The 20,971-nt window shown below is 42.1% G+C and overlaps 1 protein-coding gene across 4 annotated transcripts in view; it reads right to left on the minus strand.

Moving 5' to 3' along the window:
• Positions 1 to 20,971, minus strand: part of DNAH8 (dynein axonemal heavy chain 8) — a 1,091,167-nt gene that overhangs the window by 533,290 nt on the left and 536,906 nt on the right. For all 4 annotated transcript variants that reach the window (XM_075598772.1, XM_075598771.1, XM_075598773.1 and 1 more), the window contains 3 exons: positions 18,402 to 18,626; positions 15,418 to 15,590; positions 8,232 to 8,410 (listed from right to left, as the gene is read on the minus strand). In XM_075598772.1, coding sequence (XP_075454887.1) covers positions 8,232 to 8,410; positions 15,418 to 15,590; positions 18,402 to 18,626 — 577 coding nt within the window. The remainder of the gene's footprint in view (positions 1 to 8,231; positions 8,411 to 15,417; positions 15,591 to 18,401; positions 18,627 to 20,971) is intronic.

Genomic DNA, 20,971 nt, shown 5'->3' on the forward strand with positions numbered 1-20,971 from the left:
GCAGAATTGGATGGAAATATGGACGTGTGAGGTTAGTAGTGGACAGTACAGGAGGTACTGTACTGTAAAGTAAAAATGTTGTTTTGCAAACTGTACTGCGCTGTGACGCTAACATTTTTTATTCATTGTCATTACAGAGCGTACCCCATGATACGGGACGCAAACAAAATCAAAAGAGTGCTCCAGGCCCAGGCATGGATCGACAGCGGTGAGACTTTCCAGGATTGCATCTTCACTGATGAGTCTACTGTGTCGCTGGAGAGATTTGCAAGATTTGCGTTCCACAAAAAAGGCCGCATAACTTTGAAGCCACGGCCAAAACACCCTGTGAAGCTGCATGTGTGGGGTGCCATCTCTAGGCGTGGACCGGGATGCATTGTCGTCTTTGAAGGTACAATTTCTCAAATATAATGCCGCCTAATGCACTGTACTTGACTAGTGTTGCCTTACCGTATGCACTGTACTGTACTATTGAGCACTTTTCTTTTCTTGCTATAGGAATCATGAATAAAGATTTCTTCCAAGACAACATTGTGCCCGTGATAGTGCGATACATCACACAAGACTTTCCCAATGGTCATCGCTTTTACCAGGACAATGATCCCAAGCACACCGCGTCGACGGCGCATATCCTTGAGCGCGGCATCAACTGGGTGAAGACGCCAGCGGAGTAAGTGTAGTAGACCGTGTCCCATTTATATGTTCCCCACTGTTTTTACTGTGTACTCTATCTCTTAAACTAATTGTCCTTTCTTTCCAATCACAGATCACCAGACTTCAATCCGATCGAAATGGTCTGGCATCAGCTGAAGGACCACATCCGTAAAGTGGCGAAACCCTCCAAGAAGGACGAGTTGTATACAGCCATAATGAGTTTTTGGAACGATGTACTCACCGAGGAACGATGCAATAAATATATAGACCATATTGCCACTGTGTTGCCCATTGTCATCGCGCGCAATGGACAAGCATCAGGAAAGTAGTACAGTGCTGTAGTATTGTACAGTAGGTACACTATGATACAGGTAAGTATGGCACAGATTTTAGCTTTCCCAATAGTCAGAGTTTACAGTAGTTCCAGTATACAGTACAGTAGACTAGTTTGACATACTACAGTAACTGCCTACTAACTGCTCCATTTTTTCTTTCCAGAGAAAGCTGCACCAGCCACCTACTGTACAGTAGGTCTACCATAATACAGTACGCACATACAGTACAGTACAGTAACTGAACAAAGTTTTTGTTTTCTTGTCGTTCCAGGAAAAAGGGTGCACCAGAGGGGAGGGGGGGCCTTGTGTTCGTCAAATCTGCTTGTGCAGTCAAATGTACAGTATATAAACAGCAGTAATGATGTACACAAAACCTCTCCTCTCTCAATGAACTACTGTACCGCAGACACAATGAGGATACTGTTACAGTATGAAGGGAAAAAGAACAGGATGGGTTATTTAACATTACAGTATACTGTGCAATATTTATACTGTATATTTATATATACTGTATTTTTATTCTAAAGGTATTCGAGAATGTACTCTACTAGATGAGGACCTGGTGACTTTCAACACTCTCAGACACACAGAAAGGATTATTTCACATCACTGTATATTTATCCTGTATATTTTCAGTAATTTAGAAGCAGTGGCTGTTCTGAACAGCCCAGGGCCAGATTAACAAAACAATGGCTTGGATTGGATTAGCCAGACGATTGATGCTTGGCCAGGGAGGGATTAAAAACTCTAAGGGAGGGGGTGGGTGGTGTAGCTGTAGGATTGTACTGTGTCAGTATTTCCAACGCCAGGTCACCCTAATAATTGCATGAATAAACCCCCAAAGACAAGGCCCAAATATACTAGTACAGTATACTGTACAGTACTGTAAAGTATGTATTATTGTGTGTTGATGTTTTGAATTGCTGTTAACTTGAAAAGTTTCACCATTGTATTGTACTGTATTTGTAAATAAAAGTATTTTGTGGCGACTTCAGCAATAAAAGAACTGGTTAATTTATCTCACATAAAGTACGTGAATACGACCGCAATCACCATTGTACAGTAAATGGGTGCATAGGATGGAACGACAGGTGCTAAAGGGGTATAAATATGATACTGTATTTATCAGTATTGATCAAAGAGAATTGATCAGAAGGATTCCCCTTATAAAGTATACAGCACTCTATTGTCATTCATACAGTACAGTATACTGTAGTAAAAGGTAGACAACACATGGTCTTGCAGTACAGTATACTGTATTACTAAAAATCTGTCAGGTTGACCAGAATCACTGCGGATATCGGAAAATAATACAATTTTATTAATTCTACGTACTGTATATAAGGGGAATCCTTCTGATCAACTCTCTTTGATCAACACTGATAAATACAGTAATTTATCTCACACTCAGTACTACAAACTGCTTTTTGCTTGCAATAAACAAACAAACAGGGAAGCGCTACTGTATACTGTATGAGTTAGGATCAGGCCCAGCAGCCACTTTATGTTGAAAACCACATATGAAATGAGCATAAATTTGCATGAATAATTACACAAAAATATATAAAATAAATAGCACAAGTCTCTGACAGAGAGAAATTGTCCAGGTGGTGTGGATACAGGTTAATGCCCCTGTCTGATAGGACAGACTCGGGCAAGAATGGCCTGTGAGAGGTGAATATCCAGAATGGTAGCTGGGATGGAAAGCGCTACCAACTGTGCAGGTATTGAAGTGTGTAGAAATGGGAAGGTGCCGTAGGCATCAAATGTGGAAAGCGCTCACCCAGACTTCATACACTGCGCTTTTTGCTTGCATACTGCAAAGCCGCAAGACCAGCAACATTGTAAAAAAAGAGCAAAAAAAGAGCAATGAGCGCGAAATTGGCGTGGGAACTTCTGTTCTAGGGCCCCTAGAAATAATATTCTTTATTTTATTTATAAACTCACATTTATATATAAAGTATATATTTATTTCTCTTCATGTATTTATTTATATTTATTTATTAATTGTGGAGCTGCTGTGCGTGAGGGGCCATGGCCAGGATGGGGGGGGGGGGGTAACGGTACAGTATGTGGGTAGGGGGTGAGGGTGGTTAGACCTCACAGTACATTATGCACATTGGGCCCCCCTCCTCCCCACATTTACATACTGTACACTACACGACATCAATGCAGGGAGGGTTTACCAATGCAGGGAGGGTTTACCAATGCAGGTAAGGCTTTAGGCCTTTATATCTCTCTCCCTTCAGTGTAATCTGCTTAACAGAAACATTAGGGGGGGAAGGGGCTTTAGGCCTTTATATCTCTCTCCCTTCAGTGTAATCTGCTTAACACAAACATTAGGGGGGAAGGGGTTTTTAAACAATGCTGCTGTGTATAATGTATAAGGTTTTTTACAATTAGATAGATGTAATCCTTGGTATTGTAAGGGTTAGTTTGTTTTTAAATTGTCTTTTCTGGTTGTTACTTACAGTATATATTGATTTTGGTTTACTTGCTTGGTTAAAATACTGTAGTTAAGTTGACTTGTTTGGAAGTGTTTGTACAGTATTTACTGGTAGAGTAGCTTGCAATTATATTGTTAACATTCATTTGCAGAATGTACAGTACTGTATATGGTGCATAGATTTAATGCTATGCATCATTTACAGTATACAATGTACTGTAAATGCAATGTACTGTGTGGATTGTAATGTTATGTTTTATACTGTACAGTATGCTATTCATTAACTTCATTGCTCTACACATCTAGGGATTTCATTCCACCTTACCACCTTTCCTACACATGATTTGTGCTGTAGGCATTGGTTACTGTACAGTATATTACTGTATGCTAATGCAGATGTGTGATGCTTTGAGACTGTCATTTATACTTTGACAAGTCTACCTTTTGGTGTGTAGTGTGCATTATCCTTAGCGTTGTATACAGTAGGTGCCTTTAAACCCAGTAACCTACTGTATTGTGATTCACTTTGATTCTCCCTAGTGTTTTTTGAGTCACTATCCTTTTCATGATTAGGGTTGACAGTGTGTGTCGTTCCCTAGTGCTGTTCATTAGTGTTTAAGGGTCCATGCCTCTTTTTTAAGTGTTTTTAAATCATGTACTGTTTATTCATCCCTTTTTGCACTGTGTCAAATAAATAAACAAATATATCAATTGCATACCTGAGTGCTCCCATACGGGTTACTTTTTTCTCTTTTCACTCACATACAGTATGTATATATATATATATATATATATATATATATATATATATATATATACACAGTATATATATATATATATATATATATATATATAAATATACAGTAGCTGTATGATATATATATATATATATATATATATATATATATATATATATATATATATATATATACACAGTGTATATATGTATACTGTATGTATATATATATATATATATATATATATATATATATATATATATATATATATACAGTGTATATATATATACAAAGTATATACTGTACAGTATATATTTATTTCTCTTCATGTCTTTATTTATTTATTTATTTAGATTTATTTATTAATTGTGGGGCTGCTGTGCGTGAATTTTTTTTATTGGGGGTGGGGGGGGTGTTTGGCCCTCAGCACTCAGAAACACAGGCCAGACAGATTTAAACACACACACAATAGGGGGAGGTTTTTTTACATAGCTTGCAGGGAAGTTTAACGCACACACAATAGGGGGATAGGGGGAGGGTTTTTTACATAGATTAGAGAGAAGGCAGGGCGTTTTAAAAGCGAGAATAGGGGAGGGGGTTTTACATAGATTTTATTTATTTATTTAGATTTATTTATTAATTGTGGGGCTGCTGTGCGTGAATTTTTTTTATTGGGGGTGAGGGGGGTGTTTGGCCCTTGGTGTGAGTTTACGACTTGCAGCAGCAGCACAATGAATAAATATAAATAAATAAATAAATAAATGACAATAAATACATTTGAAATACATTTTTATTGATAGTGTACATGTGCAGGGGGTCTCCGGAGCTGAAGCGCACAGGTTTCAGGTCTGGGGACCCCGTGCCCCCCGAGATACAGGCCCCTTTAGGGGGTGCCGGTATCTCTCTGCTCTGCTTGGTTTACAGGCCGCGATCACGTGATCGGGACCTTTAAACGCAGAGCACTCAGCACTCAGAAACACAGGCCAGACAGATTTAAACACACACACAATAGGGGGAGGTTTTTTTACATAGCTTGCAGGGAAGTTTAACGCACACACAATAGGGGGATAGGGGGAGGGTTTTTTACATAGATTAGAGAGAAGGCAGGGCGTTTTAAAAGCGAGAATAGGGGAGGGGGTTTTACATAGATTTTATTTATTTATTTAGATTTATTTATTAATTGTGGGGCTGCTGTGCGTGAATTTTTTTTATTGGGGGTGAGGGGGGTGTTTGGCCCTTGGTGTGAGTTTACGACTTGCAGCAGCAGCACAATGAATAAATATAAATAAATAAATAAATAAATGACAATAAATACATTTGAAATACATTTTTATTGATAGTGTACATGTGCAGGGGGTCTCCGGAGCTGAAGCGCACAGGTTTCAGGTCTGGGGACCCCGTGCCCCCCGAGATACAGGCCCCTTTAGGGGGTGCCGGTATCCCTCTGCTCTGCTTGGTTTACAGGCCGCGATCACGTGATCGGACCTTTAAACCAAGCAGAGGGCTACCGGCACCCCCTAAAGGGGCCTGTATCTCGGGGGGCACGGGGTCCCCAGACCTAAAACCAACGCGGTTCAGCTCCGGAGACCCCCTGCACATCTACACTATCAATAAAAATGTATTTCAAATGTATTTATTGTCATTTATTTATTTATTTTTTGGCGGCTGCTGTGTGTGTGTATTTTTTTATTGTGGGTAGCGGGAGGGTGGGTGAATGGGGTATTCGCCCCAACGATGGTTGGGGAGGGCTTGCGGGGGGGGGGGGGGGGGTTGGGGTAGCGGGAGGGCTTAACCCCTTCATGACCGTAGCGGTATTAACTGCTACGATCGTGAAGGGGTTAAGTGCACCCGCAACCCCCCCCCCCCCTCCCGCAAGTCGTAAACTCACACCAAGGGCCAAATACCCCCCTCACCCATCCCCACTACACACAATAAAGCGGGCACGGTGGGTTAACCCCTTCATTGCCTTAGCGGCTATCCGCTATGGTAATGACGCAGCATTTTCCGTATTTTTAATAATATTGATCAGGAGCAGGGTGGGGGGGGTTCCCTGAGCATTAATCATTAATTTCTGGCTCAGGGAACCCCCTGCTCACTGTACAATATTATTAAAATAATGCTTCTTTACCATAGCGCATAGACGCTAAGGTAAAGAACGAGTGTTTATTTATACTGTATATTGTATGTGTTTTATTGATACTGTACATGTGCAGAGGGTCTCCAGAGCAGAAGCGCACAGGTTTCAGGTCTGGGGACCCCGTGCCCCCCGAGATACAGGCCCCTTTAGGGGGTGCCGGTATCCCTCTGCTCTGCTTGGTTTACAGGCCGCGGTCACGTGATCGGGGCTTTTAACGCAGAGCTGGATACCGGCACCCCCTAAAGGGGCCTGTATCTCGGGGGGCACGGGGTCCCCAGACCTAAAACCAACGCGGTTCAGCTCCGGAGACCCCCTGCACATCTACACTATCAATAAAAATGTATTTCAAATGTATTTATTGTCATTTATTTATTTATTTTTTGGCGGCTGCTGTGTGTGTGTATTTTTTTATTGTGGGTAGCGGGAGGGTGGGTGAATGGGGTATTCGCCCCAACGATGGTTGGGGAGGGCTTGCGGGGGGGGGGGGGGGGGTTGGGGTAGCGGGAGGGCTTAACCCCTTCATGACCGTAGCGGTATTAACTGCTACGATCGTGAAGGGGTTAAGTGCACCCGCAACCCCCCCCCCCCCTCCCGCAAGTCGTAAACTCACACCAAGGGCCAAATACCCCCCTCACCCATCCCCACTACACACAATAAAGCGGGCACGGTGGGTTAACCCCTTCATTGCCTTAGCGGCTATCCGCTATGGTAATGACGCAGCATTTTCCGTATTTTTAATAATATTGATCAGGAGCAGGGGGGGGGGGTTCCCTGAGCATTAATCATTAATTTCTGGCTCAGGGAACCCCCTGCTCACTGTACAATATTATTAAAATAATGCTTCTTTACCATAGCGCATAGACGCTAAGGTAAAGAACGAGTGTTTATTTATACTGTATATTGTATGTGTTTTATTGATACTGTACATGTGCAGAGGGTCTCCAGAGCAGAAGCGCACAGGTTTCAGGTCTGGGGACGCCGTGCCCCCCGAGATACAGGCCCCTTTAGGGGGTGCCGGTATCCCTCTGCTCTGCTTGGTTTACAGGCCGCGATCACGTGATCGGACCTTTAAACCAAGCAGAGGGCTACCGGCACCCCCTAAAGGGGCCTGTATCTCGGGGGGCACGGGGTCCCCAGACCTAAAACCAACGCGGTTCAGCTCCGGAGACCCCCTGCACATCTACACTATCAATAAAAATGTATTTCAAATAATTTTTAATGTGTGGATGTTTGCGCAGAGAGAGAGCAGCGGATCTCTCTCTGCTGCAAACACATCTCGCCCCCGCCGCCCATACAGTAGTATCATTTATGTATGTGCATATACAGTACAGTACTGTACAGTACTGTATGTTAGGGCTTACAGGGGTTGTTGTTATACAGTACTGTATATATATATATACTGTATACTGCATTACAATTCATTATAGGGGACGGCTTCACAGAGAATAGCTCGCAAGCGCCACCATGTGTATTTTGACGGCATTGCAGTATTGTAACCAGCCGGAATAAAAAGCTTAAATTCCTGCCGGAAAATAACGCAATGCACTCTGGCTGAAAAATATCAGAAACCTGAATACACCCGAGTATACCCGAATTCGCGGGACTAGCCGTGCTCGAATAAAGTGTGTCGCCAGTGTACAGTAAAGGATCAGTCACTTAAACTTGTCTGATGTCAATCAGTTAAATCTTGCCTATTTAACTTGCCATTGTCCTTAGTTCACTTTTATTCTACAGAAAGGTTGGACTGCAACTTTTACGTAATATGAGTACAGTATAATTCTCAGAAGTAGTTAGTAACACAGAATAAAAAGGAAATAGCATATCACAAATATATAATTACAAATACCAATATGCTTATTAAGCTTGTCAAATCCAAAAAAAGTTATTTACTTATTTAGAAATTTGAACTAATTATTTCATACCTTTAAAAATTCTTCCTAACCCTCTGAAGTCCATTTGATCTGAACAGTTGAAAACGACAACATATTTTCCTAAGGCTTTTCCCATATCTTTTACGGTTTCTGTTTTTCCAGTGCCAGCTGGTCCTGCAGGAGCTCCTCCCATATTCATTCCTAAAGCCTGAGCTAAAGTTATGTAGCATCTGCAATACAATAGATGAACAGCAGTAACGAGATGAAAACAGTCAAATAGTTTTTTGTACAATACTTCTTAAACTAGACTCTTGTTGAATTAGTTTAATGAGTTTAAAAAGACTAAGCTTTGTTCCTCCCAATAACTGATGCCATTTTAAAAAACTAACCTCATTTTGAGACACATAGGGCTAATATACTAAGCACAGCAAACTGATTTTTTAACTCACAATTGGCACATTTCAAACTCCATTTCAATTCTGCTTCTGAGCGCTAATGTACTAAGCTCAAATTTTCCATTTGCAGCCTCTGAGTAAATTTTTTCTCTTTTTCAATTGTTGTGGCATGTAGACCGTGCTTGGCATACAGCTGTGACTGGTATGTATTTAAAAATAATATTTCTGTCCGCCACAAAATCAATTAAAATTGCATTAAAATATTCTGTTAAACCCGAAAAAGATTGTTAAGACCCAAAAATGTATTTGACGCAGCACTGTTGTTCCGTTATATAGGATAACAAAATATATTATTTTCACAATATGTTTATTAGAAATATTATTCCATTAATAATGAATATTTACTAAAACGAATTAAATACAAATATACACTTATTTCTGTTTTCATTTAAATTGTATCAATTAGGTATGCAATATAAGGGATGCATCAAAAATAATTTCAAATGCTAATTATGTGTCTTCCTACATTCATTTTTTTCATTGTTGGGGAGTGCAGCATTCATCTTCCTTTTTTGTTCCTACAGTTCATACGACACGCATTTTATGATGGTTTCTTTTACTTTTTAGCACTAACATTTTGTCACACAAAACAATGGAAAATTACATTTTAGTACATAAGCTCCATGGTCTAACTAAGGACAAGAGACAGAGACGGTTATATAATAAAGCTTCCCAGCTGCAAAGCAGGGGTAAAACCAGTACAGAAGAATTGCGCCAGGTGTATCAAAGGACAAAGTCCCCTTCCCTTTCTCTGAATCATACTGTGTGGTTTTTTTGTACTGATTCTGCTCTAGTATTGCAGCTGGGAGAGTTCAGTAAATGCAGCCCAAAGTAATTATTTAGTTAAACTCCCACAACACTACTGCACACAAGGACAGACATTAGAGAAGAAAGAAAACATAATCAGAAATGGAAAACACATGCATGATGTTTCAACAGGTCTGGATAATCCATTGGGCACAATTGGTACAGTGCCCATGGCCTATGAAAAAGTTTTAGGCCCCATTAAAACTCAGATGACTCAAAAATTAAAAAAAGAAAACTGCTAAGTCAAACATAATTATTTTCTGTAATTTAATTAACTTACAAAACCTTTTTATTATCATAATACATCTAGAAATGTTGAAGTTTCTACTGTATGCACATGCATCTAACGTTTCAATTATTGCAAAAACTAAGCGATAGTGCAGGTGACACAATCACTCTGCACGCAATCGTAGAGCTTTCCGGGAACCCAGCCCAGACAAAGCACACCAACCGGACGCCTACAGTCGGGTGGGGCCGGCAGCGATCATTAGAGTCCTTGTGGAAGGAATCTACTCCCCGCCGTTGATGGATACCGGGTCACAGGTGACCATTATCTACTGGCCCTTCTATGACCAACACCTGAAACATTTGCCTTTGCAGTCTACGGAGAAGATGAAGCTGTGGGTTCTGAGTAATGAAGACTACTCCATCGACGGTGTTGTGCAAGTATGACTAAATATACCGCAACTGAACACCAACAAGACCCACCCCATGGACGTGCAGGCTCTGATACTGTATGTCCTGAGCCTCTGGAACACCCAAGTTCCCCAATCATATTGAGGACCAACGCCGATGTGGTGCGGGCAGTGATCCCGGCTTATTTTCACGAGGCGGGCGAACAAACCTTATCCTTGCTACGGATCCATCCGGTACTCAAAGATGAGTGCTATATGATTGCTAAACAAGAGGAGTATGGTGAGATCTTCAATCACGAAGAGGGGTTGATTGAGATTCCACCAGGGGGAGTTATTAATTATCAATTCACCTTGAAATACAAGCCAGAGCCTCTAAACATAGGAGCCGATGCTCTATCCAGGAGACCTGGACTGAGTACGACGCAAGACGACGGTCCCTGGGAAGAAATCCCTGGACCTGGGTTGCGGGCGACGTGCTTCACTGCGGCCATCAAAGAAGACAAAGTTGCATTCTCCAAGATGCGAGTATCCAATTCTTTGGGATGCCGGTGTGGCGGGGAAGGGGTTAACCAGGCTTATAATAAAGGTCAAGCCCACTTGGTTACCCCTGACCCGTGTATTGAGGTCCTAGAGTGTCAGCTCTTGGGCCCGAGCATTGTGTATGCATTACTGTGACTGTGTGCAAAATATGAGACAACTGCCATTTTTGTGCTTTACCTTTTCCAGAGGTGCTGGGACCGGGAGATTTTCAGGAGGTAAGTTTCAGGGTGGGTTTGCCGGAGAAAGGTTACAGATTGTGGCTAGGTAACGGGGTACCCAAGTTATGAGTTACCCCAGAAATGTATCTGGGAATCAAGTGAGATTCTCGGATACATGGAAGCCCCGTGCTCTAGGCAGACCCCCATCCTGAAAACGTTCTTGCAACGCACCCCTAGGATGTCCTGCTTCAGCATAATTCAGGAAAAGGTAATATGAGGCACAGGGTTGCCTGGTATAGAGGAAGTTTGTTGTTAATGTATATTTTACCACACATAAGACAGACCATAATATATTATATTACATAGGTATAGTTTAATGTGTATATATGTTGATGCTCTGTGGGTGAACTGTGGGATTTAGAAGTCATGGCTAGCAGACTCTGTGCCTATGCGGCTGAGAGTTTAATGAGGGGGTAAGGAAAATGTTTAATTCATGCTAGAATAAAATGGTGTAAATTAGGTTTTAAAGCCCCAGCGGGGGCTTATGACTAATAGAATCAAAGGGACAATTGTCCTAGAGGTATTAACAGAGGTGTTAGCATGAAAGGCTAATTGGAACACGGTTATCCTCACTTCAAAGGGTCCATTTGGCCTAGCTAGACTGAGCGGCATTCATTAAGAAATCAGGAGGGCATATGCTATGTGGCAAGTGGCCAGTGAGGGGAAGATGACAGTTTTGTTGCACATGCCCAGTCACTGTTCTGAACTGTCAGTACCTGTGGTACTGGCGGAGCATGCCCATTGGCCAGGGATAAAATTCCCACGCAGTGATTCGCTGCAGACTGACAGGATGGACTTTTGGGAGGTTTTAAAAAGTCATGCAGTCAGTCAGAGAGTTAGATTAATCAGTTCCATCTAAGAGTTCCATTTAAGTTTTTCATGAGTCCATCAGTTCCATCTTGTGTGATTCACCTGAGATTCAGTCCCATTTGAGAAGTTCCAGCTCTGAGTAAATCGCCTAAATTTCTCAGAGGCTAATTGACCAGAATCCAACAGCAAGAGGCCACAGGAAGGAAAAGTGGCCGGGAATTATATTGCTGTGTGTTTGCAACTAGAAAAAATTAGTTTTGTTATCCCAGTTTCCAAAGTAAGTGTGTCTTTTTCCTGTAATTTGTGTAACATAGTTGTGTACGTTCGTTATGTGAATAAACACAGTTTATTTTTTATCTCTCTGCTTTTCTCAATCAATGATCCCGGTAATTAGAAGTCTTAATAAGCTTGGTCTACCATGAGTGTCACAACCAGATAATTCCATAAATGATTTAAAAAGCAAAATCCTCAATGGAATGTTTAAACGCACCCAAGAACGGAAAACATTTGAACTCAGAATGATAAGACTCTTTGACACCAAAACCAAAGGACTTAATGCGGATATGGGGTTTCTCACACCCTATCAAAATTGTTTGTAATTATCCTGCCTACCTCTATTCTTATCCACACTTTCTCCCTCCCCCCCCCCCCACCCAGCATCCCTCCCCCTCCATACCTTTCCTTGTCACCCTCCCCTGGCTTCAAACACTTTTAACACCCTACCTTATCTAAAGTACATATCTGTTTTTATTGTATTTATTTTTTCTACACTGTTTTAGCCATAGATTCCTTTGTATATCAGTATTGCTTGACCTGAAGAAGAGAGGAGAACTCTCGAAAGTGTGTCCTATGACATAAATTGTTAGTCTAAATAAAAAAAGTATCACCTAATACTGAAGAACTCATTTATACTGCACTATCGCAACTGGACTAACATGGCTATTTCCATTTTATATATGTGTGTGTGTGTGTCTGTGTGTATATGTATATGTGTTATGGTGGGTAAAAAAAGTGACAAAAACCCTCCACAGTAAAGCATATAGCAAATGGAAATATTAGTGTATGCTCATTTGCATGTCTTAGATCACTCTGCGCCCCCCCTCCCCCCCGCTCCGGTGTCATGACGTCACATTGCCATAGCAACGTGACGTCACATGACCTTGTGGCGTCATTTAACGCCGTGTTACCATGGCGACGTGTGTGAGAAGCCGCCGGAGCCAAGGTAAGTTAGGCTTACTGAGGCCCTGCAGCTCCCCCGGCACTTAATTTAGGTGCCTTCGGGAAGTGCGCGGGGCCTCTGTAAACCCCGCACCCCCCCACACTCAGTCTTGCACCCCCCCTGGGGGTCACGCACCCCAGTTTGCGCACCGCTGTCTTAGACAGGTCTGCAACCCTGCCTTTCACCATTATCACCCAGCACACAGCACTTTTACTGCAGCAAGGGATTCTGGAAAATGACATGCAAATGAGCACACAGTGCCACCTTTGGCTTCAAAACCATTTAACATGGTCCCCTATAAGCTTAAATTTGCTGCATTTCACAGCTTTGAGCACAGCCTGGATTAAGATGCATAGCCAGAAAACCCAGTCAGTCTGTGGGTGGGTTTACTGGCTATGCATCTTAACTCAGGCTGTGCTCAAAGCTCAAACATGGGTCATTGACTATGCCCATGCTCATTAATACATTACTACTACTTACCAGTGTAATATATTCAAGATGGCCACCGTTCTCCCAGGTTACTTGTAGGGCACACAGGCAGGTGATGCTAATTTTCTGTGATTGGTGTTTTTCAGCAGCACTGGGGTTTTGGGCTATATATATGTACTCTGCACTGTATTCATTGCACCACCTTGAGAAAGGTCCCATTGGGTGACCGAAACGTCGGTTTATGTGTCTTTTATTCAATACAAAGAACTTGTGATCAAACTTACCAGAGTGCTGTCTCCTGATTTTGTGCTTCAAACGGTATCGTATGAGTTTGATATATATACACACACACACACACACACACATACAATAAAGAATATCACTTGTGAGCACATTCACATGTCTTAGACAGGTCTGTAACCCTGCCTTTCACCATTATCACCTAGCAAACAGTGCTTCCACTGCAGCAAGGGATTCTGGAAAATGACATGCAAATGTCACCTTTAGCCTGAAATCCATTTTCACATAGAACCCTTATAAGATAATGCTCGCTGTTAACACAGCTTTTAAGAACAGCATGGGAATAGATGCAAAGCCAGCCAAACCACTCACAGACAGCTGTTTCGACCTTTTGGGTTTCATCAGGCTGTATGCTAATGGTGGAGGTTTTTGTCGCCTTTTATCACCCACCATAACTTAAATAATATGTGTGTGTATATATATATATATATATATATATATATATATATATATATATATGTGTGTATATGTGATATATATATATATATATACTGAGTTAAGTGTGAGTAAAAAAAGTGACAAAAACCCTCCACAGGAAACAGCTATATTTGCATATATATATATATATATATATATATATATATATATATATATATATATATATGTGTGTGTGTGTGTGTGTGTGTGTGTGTATCTATATATCTGAAATAGGAGGTATAAATCACAACATCATTTAGGTTTTTGAAGGTAAGATTTCCTTTCTCATGCCCCCTGAATTAAGTGGTAATCTCCTCTTTAGCATAGTCACACATAAAAGCTGTCATTGAGTAGATTTCCGAATCCTGCACTTCCTTAATCCAGATTGCGCTGTTAAAGTTTGTAATGTAGCAGACAAAAGCTCTCGGGGAATATCCATGAAAGCTAAAAGTGTAACACTTGTCATAATTTGTATGTCACTACCCTTAGACACAATTTTTGGCTGTATTTTATTCCTTTTATGGTATGTGTAGCAATGCATGGTTTGGCTATCAGTCTGTCCTCCCTGACATGCAAGCCCTGGTAAGAGCTTATGGCAGGCAGTGGCAGGCCCCATCATGGGTTCAGACCTTGTACCTTCCTCCCACTGTACTTAAGAGGTTGCACCACCCAAATGTAGTAGTGTCCCTACCGTTGAGAGAGACAGATATCATGCAGGATTGCTCTGCATTAGCATCCCCTGTCCCTCTTCCCCTTGGGGAGGAGTGAGTGATTACCTTTCCCCTGTCCCTGCTAGAGGGGCAGGGAAGAGCAAGGACTGCTTCGGGTTCCCTTGGCCCGGAGTGGAGGTCCAGGACCATCCAGAAGTTGGAGACCTGCAGTGGACTATATTGGGCAGTAGCCTGTGATACTGTGTCAGCAGAGGACCAATAAACCTGTTCCAGTTATCTATATCTCCTGCCTAGTGTGTGATCTTACTGGGTGGGGATAGGAGTACATTCTTCTGTGGGAGATTGCCTCCATACATCTGGAGCCCACAGTAGATGGAGGCATTGTGTAAACAGGAATAAACAACGGTAATGTACCCCAGAAACCTGTCCTGTTCTCCCCAACAACATCAGCGGAGACTCAGATCAACTGTGAGCCAGCAGGTATGCACCACACACCATGTAATGTCCGAATCTCCCAGAGGGTGGAGGAGACAGCGTTATATGAGTGACAATAGGGCAATGTAGATTTTCTGTACCCATGGATTCATTAATGCTCACCTTTAATATGGGAAGCAGCAGCAGAGCACTTCATTACAGTATTGTATAGTGTTTTTAGAAGTGTGAAGTAGAAATCCCGCAATTTATTACTTCTCTACTATACTACAACAGACGTGTTATTTTATATTGGTGACCTTACCTATCAGTTAAAGGTGTAATTACAAGACGATCAGTACATCCCAAAAATTCATTCTGGTACGAAAAGTCCACATCTGTAATTGATACCAAAACCTGGTCCACATCTTCCTTAAAATAGAATCTGCTCTGTTTCAGCCACTCAAAGTCAGTTGCAGATCGGATGTGCATTTTTACCTTACATAATGCAAAATGAATATATAGATAATCATTTCAGGATTTGTGTGAACAAAACAATTAATGCTACAGTTTGCGCTCTATATTCAAATTTCTTTCCACATTTTTGTTAAGATTGAAGTTACATCTAAAGTTCAACCCATGTTAAATTTAGACGACAGAAATGTATCTATAACAGTGTATATATTTACAGTATTTTGATGCAGAGGAAGGCAAACAAAATAAGTGATTCTGCAAAGTTGTTTTTCACATTCCGCAATTACACCTTTACCTCACGCACTTGGTTATGACATTCTACCATTGCATATAAAAGGCCAGTATTTTCTTACTGACCCAGGAAATGTAAATGGGACATTTGATATACAGTATATGCTGGAGTTATGAGAGTTCATGTTTCTATTTCCCTAACATTTCAAACACAGAAGTACTGGGGTTGCTAGTTATGGCAGTGGTTCCTAACTCCAGTCCTCAACAGGTCAGGTTTAAAGGATAATAATAATTGTTTGTTTTTGTATAGCGCTGCTAGCTTTACATAGCACTTTACAGACACAGTCCCAGCCCCGTGGAGCTTACAATCAATGTTATTGGTGCCTGAGGCACAGTGATATAAAATGATTTACCCAAGGTCACAAGGAGCTGACACCAGGAATTGAACCAGATTTCCCTGATTCAAACTCAGTGCCAGTCAGTGTCTTTACTCACTGAGCCGCTCCTTCTTCTACGATATTCCTGCTTCAGTACAGGTGGCCCAGTAAATAGTGACAAGGGTGACAAGGAAAAGGTGCGCAACAACAATAAATCAGTGACGTGATAAATGTGATACAATAAAATGGGTGACCTTGTGTGTATATGGAAATAGATGGAGCGTCTGCAGCTGTGACACCAGGGATGGCTCTAGTCCCCCCTATAAGCACACAAAAAAACAGAAAACACAGCGCACAACGCTCATAGTGCATTAAATGATATCTTTAGTAACCAAAGTAAAAGGTAAGTATTGTGCGTACATAAAGGTTAAATTAAACAAGCATTTCTGGGTTATATGTTACCCAACACCAACGGACGCCTGTGGTGGTCTCGTGGCTCTCTCCTTCTCACTCCGACAACCTCGGTGTAGGGCCTGGAAAAGTCTCCACTCCAATCGCGGGTATTTTAGCCTCTCGCCTTAGGGTGAGGCTAGTGCAATCTCTGCAGTCCAGAAAACGACCTCCGCTTGTCTAAGTTATGCCCGTCACTGCATCAATCTCCTTTGCAACGGAACAGCGGGGCGCACGCTGTCTCTTCATTCAGGGAAGAGACCCATGCGGTTTCGAAACGCGTTGGACTAAGAACATTGCGAACCCTCTGATCCCAGCACTCCCAGAGAACTGATCCGGTGTCTCGTAAGACCTGCGACGAAGTCTCGCGGCTTTTGTGACGTCACAGACCCGGAAGCGTTCAACCAGGACGCCGAAACAGCGTGCGCCCCGCTGCTCCGTTGCAAAGGAGATTGATGCAGTGACGGGCATAACTTAGACAAGCGGAGGTCGTTTTCTGGACTGCAGAGATTGCACTAGCCTCACCCTAAGGCGAGAGGCTAAAATACCAGCGATTGGAGTGGAGACTTTTCCAGGCCCTACACCGAGGTTGTCGGAGTGAGAAGGAGAGAGCCACGAGACCACCACAGGCGTCCGTTGGTGTTGGGTAACATATAACCCAGAAATGCTTGTTTAATTTAACCTTTATGTACGCACAATACTTACCTTTTACTTTGGTTACTAAAGATATCATTTAATGCACTATGAGCGTTGTGCGCTGTGTTTTCTGTTTTTTTGTGGCCCAGTAAATGACTGGGAGTTGGGAACCACTGCTCTAAGGCATTGAGTAGACATGGTTTCTGCACGAGATTGGGATAGAATAGAATCATTTGTTAAGCGTTTCTATTTGTCACCTTCATGATGAAATCAGTTTAGTAGAAATGTACACAGGTAGAAAAACTCTTGTGTTGTGTGTACTGTAAATGTATATTTACTGCAGATTTTAAAGACACAGGGGCTTATTCTATATGATCCAAAGTGGCTGATTGGGCCATTTTTGTCTGAAATGCCCGATTTAAAGTAAATGGGAAATTTCAACTGAAAAGTATTATAAATTAAGTTAGCTAAAGGTAACTAGCAGGTAGCGAAAGAAAAAAATAGATAAAACTGAATGCTCCTGTCTGCAACGGTCAACATCAAGCAAAGGTATTCTATTTTATTTCAGCATACAGGAGATATCAGTAAAGAAAATGGATCAGCACTCAACAATACATCAAGTACAAAAATAAATAATCATGTAACCAAAGCCAATTTTAAAGCAGCCAATTAGCTTCTGTTTAATGAGTGTTCCTCACAGGGTATACCAAAAATAAAACAATAACTCAGCAGAGTCCCATATGATGTTAACAGTCTGGATACATTTACCCACAAAGTGCCTGAGGAACGTTGTACTTATGAGACTGTGCTGACTTATTGTTTTATTTTTGGTATACCCTGTGAGGGACAGTCATTAAAAAGCAGCTAATTGGCTGCTTTAAATTTGGCTTTGGTTACATGATTCTTTATCTATTTTTGAACTTGATGTATTGTTGAGTGCTGATCCATTTTCTCTACTGATGTACTGACTTTTGATGCTTAGTGTTAGGGGAACAGAATCTCACCAACCAGACCTAGGTGAGATCTGAGTCTGCATTATATCTACAATCTCACATTTGGTGAGTGCATATTCTATTTATTTTTTTTAGCATACAGTAGATATACAATTGACAGTTTTAGGACAATAATTTCAATGATTTACCAAATCATCAAAGATATCCCGTTGATGCACATGAATGGTGACCAGGGTTTCAAAATGGATCCTTTCAAACTTTGTGAGGTTATGAGTTGTCTGGCTTATAAGGGTATTTAGAATTTCAAGAAATCTTTGATTGGTTGTTTGCATGGCTTTCCTGTCATCCTTTGCATTGTTAAGTGCTTCTTCTGAATCATGTGTCCATAACATTTGGATTCCTAGCAGCCCGACCTTTGAAAAAGAAAACCATGAAAAGTGCATATAAAACAAGAGGAAGTATAAAGATTGAAAGGAGCAGTTCCTCCCAGACAGCCAACTTTGTTAACATGTATAGAAAGCAGGGGACCTTGAGAGCTGAACTGTGTAAATTTCAGCTCCGGGAACCCCCTGCTTCCGGAGATACTTAGTGGAGAATGTGCCACTGGTTCTTCCTAAAGGGTTTAATTCCCCTGCATCATAGAGGCCAATAGGAAGCCACAACAGAAAACATTGCAGCTTCCTATTCTCCCGCATCATGCGTGAGATTTGAACCTCCATTGTATTTCCCCTTGAGGGAACGCTACCGGCGGAACCTTTCCCAGTAAATATTACCGGAAGCAGGGGGATCCTAGGAGCTAAAATTAATGCAGTTCATATCAGGAGATGCCCTGATTTCTATACACTATACACTATACTATACTACTACTGGCCTTCCACTATTATGTAATCTGTAGCAAATTGTAAGCGAGTGAATGAAACAAGATGGAGAAAGAATGACACGCATTGGGTAAGTAATACAATTCACAATATTAGTTAATATGTGTACTCTAGTCATCACCTTACACATGTACTCAAACTGCTGGTGATTCACGTTGACAACCCCACCTCTGCCTCGGCTTTCAGCCCCCTCATCTACTCCTTTGAACTCTCTCACTGAATCTCCCCCCACCCACATACACAGAGGCACCCTTGACCTTATCCTCACGGCAAGATGCCACGCCAAATCCCCCTCCACACTCCTTGTACCACCTGCCGATCACCTCCTCCTGTCCACGATCCTTTGCATCACCCTCCCTGCTTATCCTCCCTCCTCACACCCACTCAAACACATCCTTTGCAGAAACCTCAAATCCACTGACCCATCCTCCCTTACCTCCTTCACCTCATCACTCCTCCCCCCACTCACATACTTTTCCTCTCTCCCACTGAACTCTGCCCCATCTTCTCTCAATTGTGCATGATCCTCCTCCCTCAATTCAATCGCACCACTCCCCCCTATGCGTCCCACCTCAACCCTGGCTCACCTGCAAACTCAAAATACTCCTATCTCTCCCTTCGCACAGCCGTGAGATCATGGAAATCTTTCCGTTCCCCATCCTCACTTGCCAACTTCCAATCCCTCCTCCACCAATACACCGCCACTCTCAAATCGCAAAAACAAATGTAACACGGTTTCTCCCCCCGCAATCTCATATAGGGACCAGTGCTGGGGAGATAGGCGTATTACCAGGTGTGTGGTGCTATACCTGTAGGCTGCAGGAGTACTGGGCTGTCTGCTAGTTGTTAATGAGACAGGAACAGGACAGGCTTAGACAGATCTCTGGGTTCTTCTTACTCAGTGGTTTCAGCGCCTCCAGCTGTGATGGAACCCATGGTGTGTGGGTGTCAGTCTCCATCACTACACTCCTTACCCCTCCTGCCCAGGAACTGACACCAGGTAGAGGTATATTTGAACTGGATTTATTATGGTGATTTCTGCAGCAGCTCTTCATGGCAGCATCGTATCTCGGAGATCAGGTTTATTATTGCTATATTGTGTGGCTACTGGGTATATATAGTGGGTACCCATCTCCTAGTCCCCTATACTCCTTGATAAAGGACACATAGTGTCTGAAACACGTAGAAGGGACTTTTTCACCCCCTAGGGTGATGTTTTGTATTTGTGCTGAATAAATAGAAGCTTATTTTTCTTACCACCTGGCTACCTGGCAGTGCACTGTTTTTCTCTCTTTTATTAATACACACCATCCTGTCATCCATTGATAACAATGAAGATAATTAGTTGAACATAACCAAAGGTATCACACTAATGGTAATACCGGGGGTCCGGCTTTTTAAGAGGCCGCCCATCATCATCCTCTACCCTTACAGAGTAGACCTTGGGTACATCAGCTTCCTGGCAGACCTCTACCCTGTCTATATAAATACAGGTTCCTATCACCCACTCTTCCATGATGGAACATATGCGGGACTCTGTGATAAACTCTTTGTAATTTGTTTTACGTTGCAGGTATTTAGTTACAGCTAACGTTAGCCAATCATGGCGACGGTTTTCTATATCCTGCATTATGGGCTCAGGAAGATACGGGAAGTGGTAACCGTGAGACTGCCGGAATCTAGCTCTTATAGCCCGGTCAGCTCTGCTTAATCTAAGTATCTTCCGAACAGCTCCCTGGCTGGGCAGTACCCAAAACCTTAGATGTTGTGGGTTGATTTTTCGTTTAAGACGTTCAGAAGCCTTAGGGATGCGTACCCCCAATTTGATCTCGCGCTCTCTCCTACAGAGAGCTTCAGCTGACTCATCTATAGTGAAGGCA

Source organism: Ascaphus truei, chromosome 4 (assembly GCF_040206685.1).
Source record: "Ascaphus truei isolate aAscTru1 chromosome 4, aAscTru1.hap1, whole genome shotgun sequence".
In the NCBI taxonomy this organism is placed as follows: Eukaryota; Metazoa; Chordata; class Amphibia; order Anura; family Ascaphidae; genus Ascaphus; species Ascaphus truei.